The 21,074-nt window shown below is 42.2% G+C and overlaps 1 protein-coding gene across 4 annotated transcripts in view; it reads left to right on the forward strand.

Moving 5' to 3' along the window:
- The window catches only part of wwc3 (WWC family member 3), a 180,362-nt gene that overhangs the window by 129,608 nt on the left and 29,680 nt on the right, over positions 1-21,074 (forward strand). For all 4 annotated transcript variants that reach the window (XM_069889744.1, XM_069889745.1, XM_069889742.1 and 1 more), the window contains 4 exons: positions 1,534-1,607; positions 13,033-13,275; positions 16,415-16,504; positions 20,137-20,690. In XM_069889744.1, coding sequence (XP_069745845.1) covers positions 1,534-1,607; positions 13,033-13,275; positions 16,415-16,504; positions 20,137-20,690 — 961 coding nt within the window. The remainder of the gene's footprint in view (positions 1-1,533; positions 1,608-13,032; positions 13,276-16,414; positions 16,505-20,136; positions 20,691-21,074) is intronic.

Consider the following 21,074-nt stretch of genomic DNA (forward strand, 5'->3'; position numbering starts at 1 on the left):
GGAAGAGCCAGCAAAATTAAAAAAAAACTGGAACACACAAGAGGCTGCAGGTACTGAAAAGGTCATGACAAAATGTTGACTATTATTTTTCTCCCAATGATGTTGAATTCAGATCAGATCAAATCTTATTTATTGTCATGTAATAAAACAGAAATGTAATATTACACAAAATTGCCTTTAGTTTGCCAAAGAGTCATCATTACCATTGCCTGGCACACCAGAGAAAGAGAGGTCTCCTGTGCATTCACAGCATCTGCAGCCATACAAGACTCCAATTCAGTTCAAACCTTCGGCAACCCGAGCCCAGATCCTCCAGCACGATGAGGAAAGAATTCAATACTCAGGGCACTTCAGGAGCTCATTTCTGATACCTGGTTCTCATGAGCCATTCGCCTGGTATGGGTCATTCAACCTCAAGACGTCAGCAGCCTGTGTTGGATCCTCACCCACAAGTCAGGAACAGCTTGCCATCTGTGTGTGCCCAATTCAGCTGTAGAGCCCCCTTGCTGGTCTGCCACAATGGCCATCATTCTTAGGGTTGTCTCTTATGCTTCTCCTTCTCAACGGGGGGAGGATGGGGGGGGTGGTTTGTTCTCCCCATTATTGGTGCCCTTTGCCAGTCCACTGCTTCCCTGGAGTCTGCAGCCTCTCCTGGCCATTGCCCACACCCAGCGACACCATTTTTTTTTCCAGCAGATTGTTTTTTTTTTGCTCCAAATAAAATGTTGGATTTGTTTCTGTTGCTGTGGAAGATTAGGCAGTATATACAAAATCATTATTAGCCTTCCATAAAGGTGAAGATATGAATCTGTGAAGCTATGGTCATGTAATTAAGCAAATCTGAGGAATGCAGCAAAAATTGATGGTCAAAAGAATGCTAACAACAGAGCTGCAGTGGCCACGAGGAGTGGTCGGCATAATTGGATTGCGAAGAAAGGAGAATAGTGGAAGAAAATAGTTTTATCAGTATAATACTGAGATATTGACCACTATTTATCTGTCCCTAAAAACATGGAGTTGATGTCTATGATGGGTGGGGTTTTTCACTTCTGTAGAGAACTTCATTGTATGCATCTTCTCAATACTTGTATTTCTTTTCCATTTTCCTAAAATGAGAAAGAAATTGCTTCATGTAAATGACCAGTAATCAATGACTGTACATGTAATGAACTATATGTTACTACACTGCATGTAGATATTTTCCATCCCGTTCATCTGTGGAGTATGGTGTAGATCTCTTCAAATGCTATTGTTCATTTAGGAAGGAAAGATATTTATTTCCAAGGTTGTTCATCATCTTTGCAAAAGTACCTCTGAAGACAAAGGCATTAATGCAAAGTGTTTAGTTCCTGTGACTATTAATCACTTTTGCACATTGTGAAGGGGTCTGCAGGTGTTTAAAATAGTGTTCTTTCATCTGTGGACTGAGAAGGGAAAGGCAAGTTGCAATTAATTAAATTCAGGCATTTGAGGCACTTTGGACTAAGGTCTTGGATTTACCATTGCATGATACATTTAATGTATCCTTTACAGTTTTCGTGTGGTGGGAGATCCAAACTAGCTGACAAAGTTCGTCTTAGTTGGCAGTATGAAGAAGCCAAGAAGAGGTATGTAGCATTAAGCATTTTCTTGACTGACCCTTTCTTGTTGTCTCCTAATTTTTTGTGTTTTGTTTTCTCCTATTACCATGTTAACGTAATGTCCTATTTGTTCCATTAAGTTACATTTTTAACAGACATTGTTGAATATTTGCTGGTTACTAAACCTGTGCATTCCAATCCGTGGTAGATTGAGCTCAGTCATGCATTTGAGAAGAATCCTTAACAAATAAAAGAAAATACCTTTTGATCCTGTAACTTGTAAAAGACAACACTGAAATATTCAACATGCCTCTTACAATTCCTATAGGGCAAACACATCCCTTCAGGAAATGCTGTAGTAAAATTGACTCTATCATGTACCTGAATTTTAGATTGTTTCCTTGCTCCAATTAACCTTGAGAGCAGATGAATGTTAATCTGCTCTAGGCCTCCACAGAGTCTGTTTCCTTTTTGATGCAGAACATACCCTTGTTTTCCTTCCTCAGATCCACTGAGGAAATATATCTACAGAGAACATGTGGGAACATTGTCTGGCCTACAAGTGACTGGAGTCCCTCTGAAATAGACATGAATATATCAAAAGCATTGCCAGTGGTTCAACCAGATAACAACACCACCTGCCCCCTGGGGAAGCTTGGGATGGGCAATAAATACAGGACAGTGACTATGCCACAACCATATCAAGTGGGCCCATCAGTGAGGTGCAATGGACCAATGTGGTTATTCATTAAAACCAATTAAGAGTGTTTTGCAGTTATTCTACTCCTCTGGCATTATTGGTCAGTAGTTGGTAATGTTCCTTGATGGTGGTATAAATCAGGCCATAGTGCACATGTAAGTAATGCTCCAGAGCTTGTAAAGAGGCTTTGGACCTTCTCATAGTTTGAAAATACAGTGTGGCTTGAGAGGTGATGTTAGAGATCTCTGGTAAGTGGGCAAGTGCTGGGCTTTGAGTGGGATGGGGAGAAGATAGTACATGGTGTTGGTAGTAAACATCTCACATGATCTCTTGAAGTCCGTGAAGGGATGGAGGTCAGTAAAGGATGGGGAGAGGATTGATGGCTAAAAGGAAGATCAAGGTTGGGGGTAGAGGGTGGAGCATTAGTGGTTCATGGTTTCAGGGATGGTGGTGTGATAGAGTCTTCATGAATAAAGTTGTCCATAATGACCAAGCTAGTCCCATTTGCCTGCAGTTGGTTCATATCCCTCTAAACCTTTCCTAGTGATGTACTTGTCTAAATATCTCTTTTTAAATGTTACCATAGTCGCTGGAGTATTGAGGTGTGGGAGCTGGTGCCTCGAGCGGTAGTAGAGATTGGAGACAAGATAAGAGGATGGGTAAAATTGGTTCTTTACTGAATGGCAGATGCATGAAGTTAAGTTTAAAATTTCATGGATCCTGATGCAGCATTGCGATTTTAAAACCCAAATCACCCGAGGTGCCCACAAACAATTATTGCAGAAACATCATGATATTGTTTCATCTGCAATGGTCTGAGACTGTCATATGGGCATGAAGTCACCCCCCCCCCCGGTGGAATGACATCGTAATCCTATCAGGCACGTTTCAGGGATGAGTTGTTTTCTGGCAATGATGTGTGAGTAAGTGGAAGACTTTCAAAGGTGAAATTTTGAGAGTACAGAGTTTGTGTGTGTTACGTACCCAGACAGCAGTAATAGAAATTAGCCCAGACAGTGTTATATTTAAAATAATATTTTTATTATTAAGTACCAATAATATAACACCTTACCTAAACGTATCTAAACTTAACCGCCAACTATGCGTAATATACTTATGTGTTTTACATCTCCAATCAGGTTAACTTCATTCACCTTTGACTATCTCATCTGGGCCTGAAAATTTTGCCCCAAGGGGATTAGAATTTGTGGGGAAAATAATTAACACTTTATCCCAGTTTAAAATAATATCCAACTGGCACTTTCTTAATTTCCTCTTCAGAGAGAGTCTGTCTCTCCCCTCACCAAGATCAGGATTTCTGTTCTGCCCTGCCATAAAGTCTTTTCGTGACAATGACAAGTCCTTACTCTCAGGTTTAACTCCAGAACTCTGGTCCAAATCGCCTGCACTGGCAAGCTTCTTAGTCGTAGCTCGACTCACTGCGCAGGCTGGATGTATATCCAAATCTCTCTTTGTTTACTCAATGACTGGCTTGGCAGTCAACCTCGCCACAGGGACAACTTTACCCTCTGAAAGGTTATTTCCCAATAATAATGAGACCCCCTCTACTGGTAAACTTGACTGGATTCCTATCGCAGCAAGTCCATTAACTAATTCTGATTTCAACATTGTCCTGTGCAGAGGTATCGACTTTGCATCATTCCCCAAACATCGAATTGAATTTATGTCACCCATGGCAGTTCATTCGCCAAACTCCAACCCACTGTCCAGCACGAGTGACCGGGTGGCCCAGCATCTTAAAGGATTTTTATTGTCACTTGTGGTGACCCTTCCTTCAATGAAACCCAAATCCTCTGACACAAAATATTTGAATTCCTTCCTAATGTTACCAGCGGGACTGGAACCCTCTTGGATTTTGTGTTTTTCATCTTTTTGAATACAGGCATCTGGCACTATCTCCTTTTCACTCCTTTTCCTCAACATGTACCAATTTACTACCATATGACCTGTCTCCTTCACCCTTAAGACTACTTCCAGATTTGTTTTCTAACTTGCGTGAATATTCCACATTACCCCTCTGGAAGGTTCTACTTGGCACAAATTTAGCTTTGTGGGTTAAAGCATACTCATCCACCAGTTTAGTAGATTCCTGCCAAGTTTCCATCCCCATTTCAGCTAAATAAGCTTTTATGTGATCCACAGCACATCTTTTAATCTCCTCGACTAACACTAGCTCTCTTAGTCTGTCATATTTCTGTTATATTTCTTGAGGTGCACCACCAGTCAGAGCACACTGCTTCATCATATGCAAAATCTGTATAATTCTGGTTCCCCAATTTTTCTTTCATTCCTAATTTTTTGTCTATAGGCTTCTGGAACCAATTCATAAGCCTTGAGCATGGTTGCCTTAACCATCTCTTAATGAGCTGCTTGCCAGGTTGTAAGGGTAAAGTAAGCCTGCTGAATTTTCCCCTTTATCACACTCTATAACAGGAAGGACCAATCAATGGTCTTTTGGTCACTTTAAACTTTCAGCTACTTTTTCAAAATTCTGAAGGTACTCGTCAATCTCTACCTTATCAAAACGAAGGACTAACTTCACCTCCCTACTGGTTATAAGCCTCTCGCTAATACCAGAAGGTGGACCTCCTCTTCTCTTTTTCACTTTCTAATTGATGTTTTTATCTCTCAAACTCCAATCTAAGTTTTTATAACTCAGATTGTTCTTGTTTCTCTCTTTGCTCTGCCTCAAATCTCCTTTGCCTCTCTGCATCACTAAGTTTGTCCAACTCATTTTGTTCTCCTGGTGACTTCTTCTCACAGGATTCCCTCTGGAGAAACTGTTTTACCCCTTCCTCTCCAAACTTCCCTTTTATTACACAATAGACACCTATAAATTTCTGGATCTCTGCCTTTTTCATCGATTGTTTTACCACCGCAAGTTCTAACTTTTGTACAATTGTCAGCAACTCGCTCTTTGTCACCCCCTGCAACTCTGCAAAGGTTGAGCAATCTCAAAAACCTATCAATCTCCATTGCTGCTGTAGTTTCACACACAAGCCTTTTAATTGGTTCAAAAAATATTCTAGTCAATCAAATTGAAGTTTAATTGATCACTCAGCTCCCAATTTGCTGTGATCCTGGATGGAGAACCCCCGATTTTGTTATGTACCCAGACAGCAGCAATAGAAATTAGTCTAGACAGTGTTATCTTTAAAATAATACTTTTATTATCAGGTACAAATATCTAACTTATTTAAACATAACCCCAACTATGTGCAAATATACTTGTGTATGTGTGGAAGTATCCTAAACCATTACAGTTCAGACCCAATTCTTGAAAGGCAGTCTCAGAAATCCAGTGTTGACACAAAGATTCTTAGATTGATGTAAAGAAATGTTTATGAATGAAGTGAGAGAATCTGGGGTGACAGACTGTTGGTGAAATCCTTGTTGAGGTGCTTCCAGAGAATTGTCCTTTTCAGATGAGTGGCACTCAAAACTTCTCTTTGCGTAGGGGACATGAGGTGAGTAATTCTCTGAAAGCTTCCAAAACCCTTTCGTGGGTCAGCCGTTCAGTGATCTTCCATTTTGGTCATGGTGTGGCCTATTAATTCCCCTAAAACATAGAGAAATCAGACACGAGGCCACTTCAACACAGTACCACTTCCAAGAGCTCTTTGCTCCTGTGCTGTGTCCTTAAAAATGGCTCCTGAGCAAACAGCGTACTGTTGCTTTAACATGTTGGTCACATGGTCTCCAGTCCTGTGCCTCCAGGCACTTCCTCTCTCCTCAGAAGTATTGAATTTTGGTACACGCTGTCCTCAGCCTGAAAACCCACAGTCAATCTCCAGGGCCTGCAGGGCTTGCAGCCTGATTTATTCTCTTAAAGTGACTGTCCCACTCAAATAAAAATGAACTGAAAATAATAGCACATAATAGTTTGTTCATGTCTGGATTAAAAGCAAAGTTAACAGGTATAGGAAACCATGGTTTTGAGGGACATTGAGAATCTGCTTTAGGAGAAGAAAATGGTGTATTACAGGAATAGACAATAGAGAAAATGAGGAACTTCGGAGCATTAAAAAATGCAAGAAAAATCGAAGAAAAAATCAGGAAGGCTAAAAGAAGACACGAGGTTGCTTTAGCATGCAATATGAAGGAAATTTCTAAAGGTTTCTACAGGTATATTAAGAGCAAAAGGATAGTAACAGATATAATTGGTCCCCTAGAAGATCAGAGTGGTCAGCTATGTAAGGAGCCAAAAGAGATGAGGGAGATTGTAAATGGTTTGTTTGCATCAATATTTACTCAAGAAACTGGCACAGAGTCGAGGAAAGTGGGCCAAACAAGCAGTGAGGTCATGGAACCTATAAAGATTTAAGAGGAGGAGGTTCTTGCTGTCTTAAGGCTAGACTGCAGCAGAAATTGAAGGGGCTTTGGCAGAAAAAATTAAAATGTCCTTTGCCACAGCCTGAAGAAAACTGAGGTCCTCCATCAGCCAGCTCCCCACCATGACTACCAGCCCCCCCACATCTCCATCGGGCACACAAAACTCAAAACGGTCAACCAGTTTACCTATCTCGGCTGCACCATTTCATCAGATGCAAGGATCGACAATGAGATAGACAACAGACTCGCCAAGGCAAATAGCGCCTTTGGAAGACTACACAAAAGAGTCTGGAAAAACAACCAACTGAAAAACCTCACAAAGATAAGCGTATACAGAGCCGTTGTCATACCCACACTCCTGTTCGGCTCCGAATCATGGGTCCTCTACCGGCACCACCTACGGCTCCTAGAACGCTTCCACCAGCGTTGTCTCCGCTCCATCCTCAACATCCATTAGAGCGCTTACACCCCTAACGTCGAAGTACTCGAGATGGCAGAGGTCGACAGCATCGAGTCCACGCTGCTGAAGATCCAGCTGCGCTGGATGGGTCACGTCTCCAGAATGGAGGACCATCGCCTTCCCAAGATCGTGTTATATGGCGAGCTCTCCACTGGCCACCGTGACAGAGGTGCACCAAAGAAAAGGTACAAGGACTGCCTAAAGAAATCTCTTGGTGCCTGCCACATTGACCACCGCCAGTGGGCTGATAACGCCTCAAACCGTGCATCTTGGCGCCTCACAGTTTGGCGGGCAGCAACCTCCTTTGAAGAAGACCGCAGAGCCCACCTCACTGACAAAAGGCAAAGGAGGAAAAACCCAACACCCAACCCCAACCAACAAATTTTCCCTTGCAACCGCTGCAATCGTGTCTGCCTGTCCCGCATCGGACTTGTCAGCCACAAACGAGCCTGCAGCTGACGTGGACTTTTTACCCCCTCCATAAATCTTCGTCCGCGAAGCCAAGCCAAAGAAGAAGAAGGTGCTGGAGGAGTGGCAGGGAGTTCTTATTCCATTGCTTAAAAAAGGCTCCAAATGTAACCTGGAAATAATAGGCTGGTGAGCCTGATGTCAATAGTAGGTAAATTTTTGGAAGGTGTACTCAGAGGTCGGAGAGACAAGTAATTGGATAGCCAAGGACTAATTAAGGATAGCCAACATGGTTTTGTGTGTGGTAGGTCGTGTTTAACAAATCTGATAGAGTTTATCAAGCAGGTGACCAGGAAGTTGATGAAGGAAAAAAGCGGTGGACTTTAGAAAGGCCTTTGATAAAGCCGCGCCCCCCCCACCCGTCATGGGAGGTTAGTCAGGAAGATTCAGGCGCTTGGTATTCATGGTGAGGTAGTAAACTGGATTTGACATTGGCTCTGAGGGAGAAGCCAAAGAGTGATAAAAATTGCTTCTCAGGCTGGAGGCCTGTGACTAATGGTGTCCCTCAGGGATCAGTACTGGAACCATTGTTGTTTGTCATCTACAGTATATCAATGGTCTGCATGATAATGTGGTAAATTGGATCAGCAAGTTTGCAGATGACACAAAGTTTGGAGGTGTTGTGGTCAGCAAGGAAGGCTTTCAAAGCTTGCAGAGGAATCTGGACCCAGTTAGGAGGATGGACTGAAAAATGGCTGATGAAATTTCATGAAGACAATGCGAGGTGTTGCATTTTGGAAGAACACACCAAGAAAGTACATAAACGGTAAATGGTAGGGCACTGAAAAAGTGCGGTAGAATGGAAAGAATACAGATAAATAGTTCCCTGAAAGTGGTGACATGGATTGATAGGGTTAAAGTTATAAATCAAAGTATTGAGCAAAGGAGTTGGGATATTATGGTAAAGTTTGGTGAGGTAAAATTTGGAGTATTTTGGCAGCTTTGTTTACCTAACTACAAGAAAGATATCAATAAGATAGAAAGAACACAGAAAAGATTTACTAGGATGTGGCCTGGACTACAGGAACTGAGTTACAGGGAAAGGATAAGCAGATTAGGACTTTTTTCCCTGAAGCATAGAAGAATGAGGGGAGATTTGATAGAGGTATTTAAAATTATGAGGGGGTAGACAGAGTAAATGTAGGTAGGCTTTTTCCACTGAGGGTCGATGAGATACAAATCAGACGTCATGGGTTAAGGGTGAAAGGGGAAAAATTTAAGGGAATATGAGGGAGGACTTCTTCACAGGTAGGAGTGTGGAAGGAGCTGCCAACTGAAGTGGTGAATGCGGGATCAATGTTAAAATTTGAGAAAAATTTGGACAGGTACATGGATGGGAAGGGTATGGAGGGCTATGAACTGGGTGCAGATTAGTGGGACTAGGCAATGGTTTGGCACAGACTAAAAGGGCAGAAGGGCCTGTTTCTGTGCTGTAATATTTTATGGTTTGATGGCACATGGTGGGCTATGTGGAATTTTTGTGGTCATGTGAAACAGTTTAAAATGGCTGTTGTGTTTTACTTGGATGGAGAAGATTTCTTTTCCATAATGTCCAGTAACTATGTTACTGCTATGAATTTCTTGGGCCTGGATCTTTCTGCTGCAGAAATAATGTAATATTGATTCAATATGTGTGATCTTCCCACATGCAAGTTGAGCATTGAATTATGTGCCTTTTTTTAAGGCGCACATTTCTGATGCTGTATATGGTCGTGACCTTAACATATTGTACAAAGCCATTTTGAACACAGGCACTCTCAAAGATCCATTTTATATCAGTTTATGTGGCATCTATTTATTTGGGGTGGTGTGTGCTCTGTTGTCTGTTGAAGGCACCTGTTCTTTCTTTGTTTTCCCATGTGACCAACATTTAGGTCTGAGTTGAGGTTGTGGATAACTTGCTGGCTATTTAGAGCTGTGACCATCCCAGCTGAGAATCATCCATTGTCCATGTGGATTTGAAACCAGGAGTGTCTAGCCCGACAAGGCTACATTCATGAGGAAGTGCGCCAATCTGCTTTCAATGCAGAAGCATAGCTGCATAACAGAATTTGATTTCCATTTGTCACTCCAGCAATGAGTAGAATCATCTAGTTGTGCAGCACAGGCCCTTCGGCCAAATGAATCCATGCCAATCCTCATTAATCCTATTTTTTTTTATCCTTTCCACTTTCTCATGAACTCCCCCCAGACTTTTCCTCTCTCCTACACACAGTAGCTATTTACAGTGGCCAACTAACATTCCAGTCTGCACGTATTTGAGATCTGGGAGGAAATCCATGCAGTCCTGGGGAGAAAGGTCACCCTCCACACACACTGTATCGAGGTCAAGATTGGACTTGGATCCCTGGCGGCATGAGGCAGTGGCTCTCCTTGCTTCTGTGGCACCAATAGATTGATCCTGAGTGGAATAACTGGACTATTAACAGGAATACAGTGCTGACCCTTTTGGTGTAGAGGAAGCTAGAGAAGACATGAAGTGTTAATGTATTGAGATCCAAGAAAAGAACAAGCATCTTTAACCAGAAAGCAACAGTGCCAAAAGAATGGTGTCTCCCATAAACTTGGGATATCGACCAGTTCTTTTGTCATCAGAGTCTTGCCTATGGTTTGTACAGGGTGAATAATGACTCTATCCTCTAGAAATGCTGATCATTACTCTACAGAACTCACCAAATTACAAGACGTTAGCGATTAACATCTTGCTGAATGACTCGATGAAGGTAAAAAGACAAACTGTTTGTCCTTTCATTTGCCTGGATAACTGCTTTGAAAAGATGTAGCATTTTACTGGAGGAAAGTTGCAACATGCTATGTGGGTAAACATGTTTAATACATTGCTGTAGCTTTTATCTCTGTGATCACATTCTTCATTTATCATGCATTCCTCTCCTCTGCATGCTGGTATAACTAAAGAGCCTTTGTATTTACATGCAGTGCAAGAGAGAAAAACACTGCTTCTGCTTTCTGTGGCTGGCATCAGTACCCAGAGTTAGTTCCAGCATTCTGTGGGCGAGAGAATTTGCTGGGTTATACTAATTTTTTTAGCAAAAAATCATTCCTCTAACTCTTCAGTTGATAGAAGTGATTCTTGGTTTCATGGTGGGTCTGCTGCATTAGTTTCTAAAAGTTTGACTATATATACAGAAACAGGCCCTTTGCCCCATCTAGTTTGTGCCAAGCTATTATTTCCTTTGTTCCTTTGACCTGCACCTCCCATCAATGTAACTGCCTACATTTTTCTTAAATGTCAAAATTAAGTGTATTTGCCAATTCAGCTGGCAGCTCGTTCCACACTCCCACTACTGTCTGTATGAAGAAGTTTCCCTGCAATGTTCCCTTTAAATTTTTCCTCTTTCACTCTCACCTAACTTCATTGGGGAAAAAAAGCCTACTTACATTTACTCTCTCTATATCCATCATAACTTTATATACCTCTATCAAATCTCCCTTCATTCTTCTACAGTGTGCTCCAGGGAATAAAGTCCTAATCTGTTAACCTTTCTCTATAACTCACTTCTTTAAGTCCCGGCAACATCCTTTTAAAACTTCTATGCACTCTTTCAATCTTAGTGATAGCCTTCCTGTAGTTAGGTGACCCAAACTGCATGCAGTACTCAGACTTTGGACCTCTAATGTGTTGTGCAATTTCATCATACCATCCCAACTCCTGTCCTCAACCCTTGGTAGATTGTAGATGGGTGTCCATTTGTTCTGAAGTTTGAATTTTTTTTTAAGGAAACAAAATTTTAAGATGGTTATATCTAATATGAAGAAAATATGAGAAACTGAGAAAATATTAAAACCTCAGAGACTATAAACCTGACAACTATTTAATGTATTTTGAAGATATGTAGAAAATACTGGTGAATACTTGAATTTCAATAGTGCTGTTTAGTACCTCTAGCACCCTGCCAGTCAATTTTGAAGTGTCATATCATAATGTAGGAAGTTAATTGTAAACAGTGTGCAGTGTAGTGTAGGTGCAGAATTCCTTTTTAGGAATAAAAAAACAAAATATTGGATTATCTGAACGAAGAGCAAACTTATCAAACACTAACTTTTGGTTTCAAATCTCAAATTTTCAGTAGGCATTGTGAAATTAATATAGGAATATATTAGCAGTGGCTGTGTACAAAACCGGTTCTCTTATCAGTTATAAGGCACTTTGGAACTAACACAAGGTTGTGAAGGTATTATCGGAATCCATTTTATTCTGTCTTTGTACTCTATGTGGAATTGGTGGGTCTGTCAATATCCATTGTGTGACCTCGTGGATTTGTTTCATTATGCACGGTGACACCATAGGTGGTGCTACTGCCTCACAGCTCCAGTGACCTGGGTTTGATCCTGACCTCCAGTATTGCCTATGTGGTCTCTCCGTGACCCAGTTCCTAAAGATGCACTGGTGGGCAGGTTAATGGTCTCCAGAGCGGGTGGGAAGTGAGAAAATTGGGAGGAAGTTCATTGGCATTTGAAAGAGGGTTAGGGTTAGGGTTAGGGAGTATGCTTGGTAGAATTGCTTGAGAGCTCACATAAAGAATGTCAAGTGATCTCCTATGTCATAGGAAATAAGAAAAAATAATAAAGGCTGTATGGGACACTGCCATTGATTATGGTCAGGATGATGTCTCAGGTGTTGCTGCTTCAGGACATTGTGCCCATTATCAGCTCCTCTCACTAGCCAAAGAGGCGACATCTCGGTGCTCTCGACAGATCACTGCAGAGCAGCAACTTCACAAAGTTGGCACTCGTGTCAGACCTCCCATCCTTCCTGCATTTCTTGTGCAATGTTTTTGGTTTCAAATACAACCATGTAATCACAGGGTAAGCTAATTCGAAGGCTTCAAGGCGATAAAACATAATAAATCTTTTCCGATTAGTGTTGGCAGAAAGGTGAGAATTACTTGCCAGAATCGATGCAAAGGCAGGCAGCGTCAGCTGGCCTTACAGGGTTACGGACCATGGACTTTTATCCCAGAATCAACGTGGCCAAGTGCAGGAAGGAGACAAGTCCAGTGACCCTAATTATCTGCTCCTTCAAATACCTGTGTTATTCTCTTTAAAATTTAGCACTGAATGCAGGAGGTCTTGATTTTGTGGAACGGTGTGACTACTATAGTTTAAGTTACATCTCCTTTGTGATTCTGGATTATCTACTTAATGGTGTAACAGCTATATTTTAAATTGCATCTCTCTTGTGGTCCTTCTCAACTCCTTCTGTATTACCTACTTTTTGAGGAGGCCTAAAATGAACACAGTATTCTCACTGGTGGTGGATTAGGCTCTTGTGTAAGGACAGTGATGATTGTGTTTGAGGCTGATCGAACCCGCTTTTGCTTTCATTTTATGGTGTCTGAAGCCTGCTTAACAATCCTGCTCTGAGCAGGGTACGTCGGCACCTGATCCCTGGCAGTGGAGTGACTGTGTTGCCCTCCCTCTCCCCACCTGACCCCACCTCCTCCTCACAGGGTGTCCAATATCCAGCTTCAGCTTGCTCAGCTGGACAATGAGACGTGGCCGGGAAGGGCCGAGGCCGACTGGGATCGACTCCAGCTGATCAGGGAGAAGGAGGCGCTGCTCCAGGAGCTGCAGCTCATCAGCCAACAGAAACGGCTACCGGAGGAAGCAGCTCGTCTCGAGGCTGAACGCCAGCGGCTGGAGGATGACATCCATCATGCACAAGCCATTCCCTGCCAGCAATTTGCTGAAAGGTTTGCATTTTGTTAATAACCCGCAAACATCATCTGAAACACTTTTATGTCTTTTTGAGGACGTTATTATACTGTGCAGTGGTACCTGATGCCATTATTTTGGCCTGTTTTATCCCATGTGCATCATATGCTACCCTCTGAGTTATGCATGATCTCCATTGCAGTATACTATAGAACGATAGAACACTACAGCATAGAAACAGACCCTTTGGTTCATCTAGTCTGTGCCAAACTATTATTCTGCCTAGTTCCATTGACCAGCACCTGGACCATACCCCTCCAACCCATATACTATCACTTTTTTAACTATCAAAATTGACTCCACATTCACCACTTCAGCTGGCAGCTCATTCCACACTCTCATTGCTCTCTGAATGGTTCCCCCAAAACATCTTGCCTTTTACCCTTAATCCATGTCCTTTTGTTCATGTCTCACCTAATCGCAGTGGAAAAGCCTACTTATACCTGGTATTAAGATTTCAGACAGAAGCAAGGAGGAACAGCTTCTTCAGAGAGTGGGTGTTGTCTACATGGATTTTAGTAAGGCCTTTGACATGGTCCCAAATGGGAGGTTATTCATGGTGAAGTAGTGAACTGGATTCGACAATGGCTGGACGGAAGAAGCAAGAAAGTAGTGTGGATGATGGCTTCTCAGATTGGAAGCCTGTGACTAGTGGTGGATGGTTGCCTCAGGGATCAGTGCTTGGGCCATTGTTGTTTGTCATCTATGTCAATGATCTGGATGATAACGTGGTAAGTTTGATTAGCAAGTTTGATGATGACACTAAGTTTAGAGGCATTGTGGACAGCAAAGAAGGTTTTCAAAGCTTGCAGTATGGACCAGCTTGAAAATTGGGCTAAAAAATGGCAGATGAAATTTAATGCAGACAAGTGTGAGGTATTCCATTTTGTAAGGACAAACCAAGATGGGACATACATGGTAAATGGTTGGGCACTGAGGAGTGCGGTAGAAAAGAGGGATCTGGGAATATAGATACATAATTTCCTGAAACTGGCATCGCGGGTGGATAGGGTTGTAAAGAGAGCTTTTGTCATTTTGGCCTTCATAAATCAAAGCATTGAATATAGGAGTTGGGATGTTATGGTAAAGTTGTATAGGCATTGGTGAGACCAAATTTGGGGTATTGTGTGCAGTTTTGGTCACCTATCTACTGGAAAGACATCAATAAGATAGAAAGAGGACAGAGAAGATTTACTAGCATGTTGCCTGGATTTCAGGAACTGAGTTACAGGGTTAGGGTTATAGGTTAGGACTTGATCCCCTGGAGCATAGAAGAATGAGGGGAGATTTGAAATTGAGGGGGATAGACCGAGTAAATGTAGATAGGCTTTTTCCACTGAGAGCAAGTGAGATATAAAACCAGGGGTCATAGGTTAAGAATGAAAGGGGAAAGGTTTAGGGGGAACATGAGGGGGAATTTCTTCACACAGAAAGAAGTGGGAATGTGGAATGAACTGCCAGCTGAAATGGTGAATGCAGGCTCAATGTTAAAATTTGAGAGAAGAATTTGGACAGATACATGGATGGGGAGGTATGGACAGCAATGTACTGGGTGAAAGTCAGTGAGATTAGATTTTAAAAATTGGTGTGGCGCAGACTAGAAGGACCGAAATGGCCTGTTTCTGTGTTGTTCTATGGTGAATTAGCAGAATTCTCTGCCTAATAATGCCATGTGCATTGTTTGTTTACTGTCAGAAATGGTTTTGACACACCTGGATTCCTGGCTGAGTGTGCAGTTCCAGCTCAATTCTGGTTCATAGAAAATGTGTTCTCTTGATTAAATCTTGGGGGAATCTAAAACTGAGCTTGCAGGCATTGGGAAATCCTGGCCATCCCCGGGTTATGGGCACCCAGACAAATGAGCAGTCACTGGCAAAGTGGAGCGAAGCAGAGCTAGAATCTTTTGCTGACCCACCGAGTCCATGAGGTCGGTCCCTCCGTAGCTACTCACTCTCCCCTCACAGCTATTTCTGTCATTCTCTCTCACATGTTGCTTTTGTTCATTTCCAACTTATGAAAATCTGCATTCTGAACAGTTCTCAGAACTGGTTTGTAACCCGGGGACTGCCTGTGTTTAATGGTATCAGATGTGAACTATGGAATGTGTGTTTGTGAGCAAGTGTTAAATGTTCTTTTCTACATCCTGGTCAGCTTGTCCCACATGATGCTTCACTGCTGCAACAACTCTATATTAATAATATTTATTTTAATATGAGTACAGATGTACTGTGTATATGTATCATTTGTCTGGAGGTTAGAGGTTTTGTGTCTGTATGCCTGTTTTGCACCGTGGACTGGAGAATGCTGTTTCATCGGGTTGTACTGGTACAATCTGATGACAAGTGAACTTGAAGTTAACGACAGAACCAAAAATCTTTCTGCATGATTGTAACATAACATTGGTTTTTCACATTAAGTTCAACTGTGAATACTCATTATATTCATATTATTTATTAACTTACTTTTTTCCCCCATTTGGTAATTTAACTTGATTATTGTTTGTACCTGTATAGCTGCAGCAAGCAAGAATTTCACTGCTATTGTAGTTATGTGTATGGCAATAAACACACTCATCCCTCATCACACACTTCAGCGCCAATGTTGCAAGTTGTCACTGTGTCATTCGTGGTGGGCTCCTGCACGCAGACCAGAGGGAAGCAGCCTTTGAGCTGAGTGCATGCTTCGTGTATGAGAATCTGAAAATCATGTTGTGACAAGCAGCCCCCCCCCCCCTCCCTACCCCATTGACCTCCTCTCTCAACCAAATGTGATGCAAATCTAATCCATGGAAGCAATCTTAGCCTGAAATATTCAGTGGATTGACAAAGAAAAAGCAGGGTGTTTGACTCGCAGACCCTCCCTTCTCCCTGCTTACATTATCAGCATATTCTAAACATCCTCTTCCCTAGCCAGCCTGTGAGGCCAATGTTCCGTGAATCGTGCTTTGAAAATCTTTATCTCCTTTGGGGGTGGGGACACGTGGACAGAAGGAATATTCTGGAGGCAAAACAGAAACGCAGGAAGTGTGACAGATGTACTTTTGGCCAGGGAAGTTATGCTGAAGTGCCAAGCTATTAAGACTCAAGTTGACAGTGGCTTTTAATGCTTTTCTTGTAGAATGCTGTTGCAAGAGAAGAGAAGCTGTTTACTGAAACAACTGGAGGAGGCTACACGTTTAACTACGTACTTGCATTCCCAACTGAAGAGGTTAGCTGTTGTGTCATACAGTACTGTTGATAAACTGTGCATGGTTTAACTTAATAACCAACTGTCTTGTGCTGGTTCTCGCTGTACTGAGATGTGTGTGTGTTTTATCCATATCTTTTGTGTACATTATGTTGGCTAGAGTAAATAACAAGTGCAAAATCAAGAAGCCATTTAAAAATTGAGACAGCTGGATATTACAAGTGATCTATTGGTTCAGCAGTTATTGCCTTAGCTTCACGGGGAGTGGGTTCAATCTTGACATCAAGTGCAATGTGTAGAGTTTGCACGGTATCTGCGTGACCAGCTTGAATTCCTCCCAAGTCCCAAAGCAGTACTAGTAGATTATTGGCTACTCCAAGATCCCCCTTACTACAGTATATGACAAAAATAGAAAGTGAGGCAAGTTGATGGGCCTATGTGAGAGAGAAGACATTGCAGGGATAGAGGGAATCATCAAGGTCAAGCTCCAATAAAATTCAAATAATCCAGCACTTTCTGTACTTACATACAGGCTGGCAGATTTTCCAGACAGTTAGATGATATTACCATTTATACCCTACTCTTCACTTTTAAAATCTATTACACAGTAGTATAATAAATTTTCCAGAAAATCTGATGGGAGTGCAGGAAACTGCACCCAGTGAGACACATGCAGAACTTGGGGGATTTTCGAACAATCATATAGTGGGTTATCTATTTTGCTGTGGTGGGATTGCTCCCTTTGGAACTGGCATGGACGTAATGGCAGAGTGGCCTCCTCTTGGGTCATTTTAAGCACAGTATAAGATTAAAAAAAAGAATCCGGTATCAATATCAGCTGTTGGATTGTCTCACAAAAACAAACCTGATGCCATTTGTGGATGGAAATCTGCCCTTTTTGCCTGGCCTTCATGCATTCAGACCAATAACAATGTGGTGAAACCTAATCCCCGCCAACTTCATCCAAGGAAGAGGGTCAGGCTGTTGGCAGGTTTGTCATACCGGTAATTCCCTTTCCTGTCTGCTTGGGTCAGCTGGGTAATACCTACAGTTGTATGGTGAGCAGACTATAAATCAAAGAAGGTAAAAATGCAGCAAGTTTCACATCCCAGCCATTCAGTCAGAACAGAGAACATAGAACATTACAGCACAGTACAGGCATTTCGACCTTGATGTTGTGCTGACCTATATATTCCTATATATATCAAAAAAAGTACTTATCTCTTCCTACCTCATAACCCTCTATTTGTCTTTCATTCATGTGTCTGTCAAAGAATCCCTGATGTTTCAGCCTCCACCACCAACACTGGCAAGGCATTCTTTGTGTATGTTTAAAAAAAAAGTATCCTTGATTTTCCCCTAAACTTTCAACCCTTCACTTTGTAGAGATCTCCCCTAGTGTTTTCTATTTCTGCTGTGGGAAAAAGGCGCTGGCTGTACACCCTATCTAGGCCTCTCAGAATCTTGTAGACCGCTATTAAGTATCCCCTCATCCTTCTGCACTCCAAAGAGAAAAGTTCCAGCTCTGTCAACCTTGCCTCATAAGACATTTTCCAATCTAGACAACATCCTGGTAAATCTCCTTTGCACCCTCTTTATAGCTTCCACATCCTTCCTACAATGAGGTGACCAGAACTGAATACAATACTTGTTAAGTGTGGTCTCACCAGAGATTTGTAGAGTTGTAACATGACCTCTTGACTCTTGAACTCAGTCCCCCTATTAATGAGGCCCAACTTCTTAACTATCCTGTCAGCCTGAGCAGCAATCTTGAGAGATGAATGGATTTGGACCCCATGGTCCCTCTGTTCCTCTGCACTAAGTATTTGACCATTAACTGGGTTACTCAGCCTTCTGGTTTAATCTTTCAAAATAACCTCATACCCAGACTGAGCTCCATCTGCCACTTTTCGCCCAACTCTGCATCTTGCCTATATCCTTTTGTAACCTACGACAACCTTCTGCACTATCCACAACTCTTCTAATCTTAATATTATCCCCAAACTTGCTTACCCATCCTTCCGTTTCATCATCTAGGTTATTTTTAAAAATCACAAAGAGCCGGGGTCCTAGAACAGATCCCTGCGGAACTCCACTTGTCACTGACCTCCAGACAACATACTTTCCGTCCACTACTGCTCTCTGCTATCCACATGTAAGCCATTTTGTAATCAACACCACCAAGGATACCATGCCTCATGACTTTCTGAATGAGTCTCTCATGGGGGACCTTGTCAAATGCCTTACTAAAATCTACATAGACCACATCTATTGCCCTACCTTCATCAATTTCTTCTGTTACCTCCTCAAAAAACTCAATCAGGCTTGTGAGGCATGAGCTTCCCTTTATAAATCCATGCTGACTATCCTTGAGTAGACTGTGCTTCTCCAAATGATCATAGATCCTATTCATAAAAATCCTCTCCATTAGTTTGCACTTAAGACTCACCAGTTTATAATTCCCAGGATTCTCCCTATTATTTTTTTAAACAAGGGGACCACATTAGCCATTCTCCAATCCTCCAGTACCTCCTCTGTGGCCAAGGAGGATGCAAAGATCATAGCCAATGTCCCAGCTATCTCTTCCCTCCCTTCCCACAGCAACTTGGGGTATATTGCATCTGGCCCTGGGGACTTATCAACCTAAATATTTTTAAGAAAATCCAACACTTCCTGTTCCTTAATCTCAACGTTGTCCAGCACACAAGCCTGTTCTGTTTTGACCTCACCCTGATCAGGGACCTTTTCTCTTGTAAATACTGAAGCAAAGTATTCATTGCAGATGTCCCCAACCTCCTCTGCCCCCAGGCACATGGGTTAATCTTTAAGTGGCCCCATCTTCATTCTCTTCATCCTTCTATTCTTCACATATGCATAGAATGCCTTGGGGTTCTCCCTAATCCTACTTGCCAAGCTATCTCATGCCCCTTTTGAGCTCTCCTAAGTCTTTTCTCAAGTTCCTTCCTGGCTACCATGTAATTCTCATGAGCTTTTCCTGCTTCCTAAATCTAATCTATGCTTCCTCCTTCCGCTTAACAAGCTGCCACACCTGATTTGTCAACCACAGCTCCCTTTTCCTACCATCTTTTCCCTGTCCCAGTGGGACAACCTTATCCTGGTCCCTAAACTTCCTCAACATTAGTTGTGTGCTTTCACCCTTGAACATCTCTTTTCAATTTACTCTCCCTAGTTCTTGCCTCATCCCATTAAACACTTTACCATTTTGTTTGCTTTTATCTTTGCCCATATTTATGTTAAAGCTCAAGGAGTTGAGGTCACTCTCACTGAAATTCTCCCCCACTGAGAGATCCGCCACCTGATCAAGTTCATTACCCAGTATGAGATTCAGTATAGCCTCTCCTTTTGTCAGCTAGTCCACATGCTGTGTCAAGAATCCTTCTTGAGCACATCTGACAAATTCAGGCCCATCTATCCCCCGTGCTATCAGCAAGTGCCAGTGCATGCAATATTTAAAGCATGTAATCAATCTGTTCTCTAAACTGATGTGTTGACATTTAATGCCATTAAAGGTATTCAAGTGCAAATGACTGATCCAAAAGTTTCTGAGCAGAGTAAGGAGATAGTTAATAGAGATTATTATCATTAACCAAGAACACACACTCAGAACTGAATTGTATTCTTTGTGTTTGCAGCTTAACTGCTAGCTCTCTCACCGTGTCATCTGGCAGTAGCAGAGGCTCCCTTGCATCTAGCTGTGGATCACTTGCTTCCAGCAGAGGTTCTTTAAGCTCTGTCAGCTTCACTGATATATATGGGCTACCACAGTACGAGACTGACAGCTCACTCGATGTGGGATGCTACCTGCAGTTTGATCTACTTCCATTCGACACAATAGTGAAGGACCCGTCTTTTATTGACCATTTTGGACTGTCCAACTTGAACAAGTCAAGGAGATCTCTGGATCCTCCACAATCCCTGGCATCACTTTCCTCCAGGTCTTCGCTGTCTTCCCTCTCCCCTCCAAGCTCCCCACTTGACACCCCATACCTGTCTGCTTCTCGTGATTCTCCGCTGGCCCAGATGAATGAGGAGTTTGAGGAGCTGGTGGGGAGATCGGAGTTGGACTGTCTCCGATTGCAAGCTCAGGCTGTTTGCCAGGATTTGCAGGAGGCCGCATCTGGAAGTTTGCTGGGAGATATCAAGGTAGCACAAGAGTTGGGCCCAAGAATGAGGCCAGCAGTCCAGGGTAAGTTAACACTTTTAAGTTGCTTTTAACTGTATTGCTTTGATCTAAAATGAACAGTCATAATTGTTTGGCTTGGAGTTTATATTGAATTGGAGTTTAGTGGATGAGGACCTTCCTCTTTGCCAACATATTATGTTTTTTGTTCAATGAAATCCTTCCTGTTAACAGTTTGCTGCTTTGACCATCTGTCGATTTCTACCCAAATTTTGTCCTCCACATTAATATTTGACTCTGGGTGGAGGACGGAATGCTCATGTATCTCCAGATTTCCTTCAATTTCCTTCCCACTCATTTCCTGTACAAAGTGCAGAGAGAGATGTTGTATTTCTAAGTGATTGTTACAGTCCCATAGTTCATAGGAGCAAAGACATGTTAAAGCCTTTG

The sequence above is a fragment of the Narcine bancroftii genome, chromosome 7 (assembly GCF_036971445.1).
Source record: "Narcine bancroftii isolate sNarBan1 chromosome 7, sNarBan1.hap1, whole genome shotgun sequence".
Lineage (NCBI taxonomy): Eukaryota > Metazoa > Chordata > Chondrichthyes > Torpediniformes > Narcinidae > Narcine > Narcine bancroftii.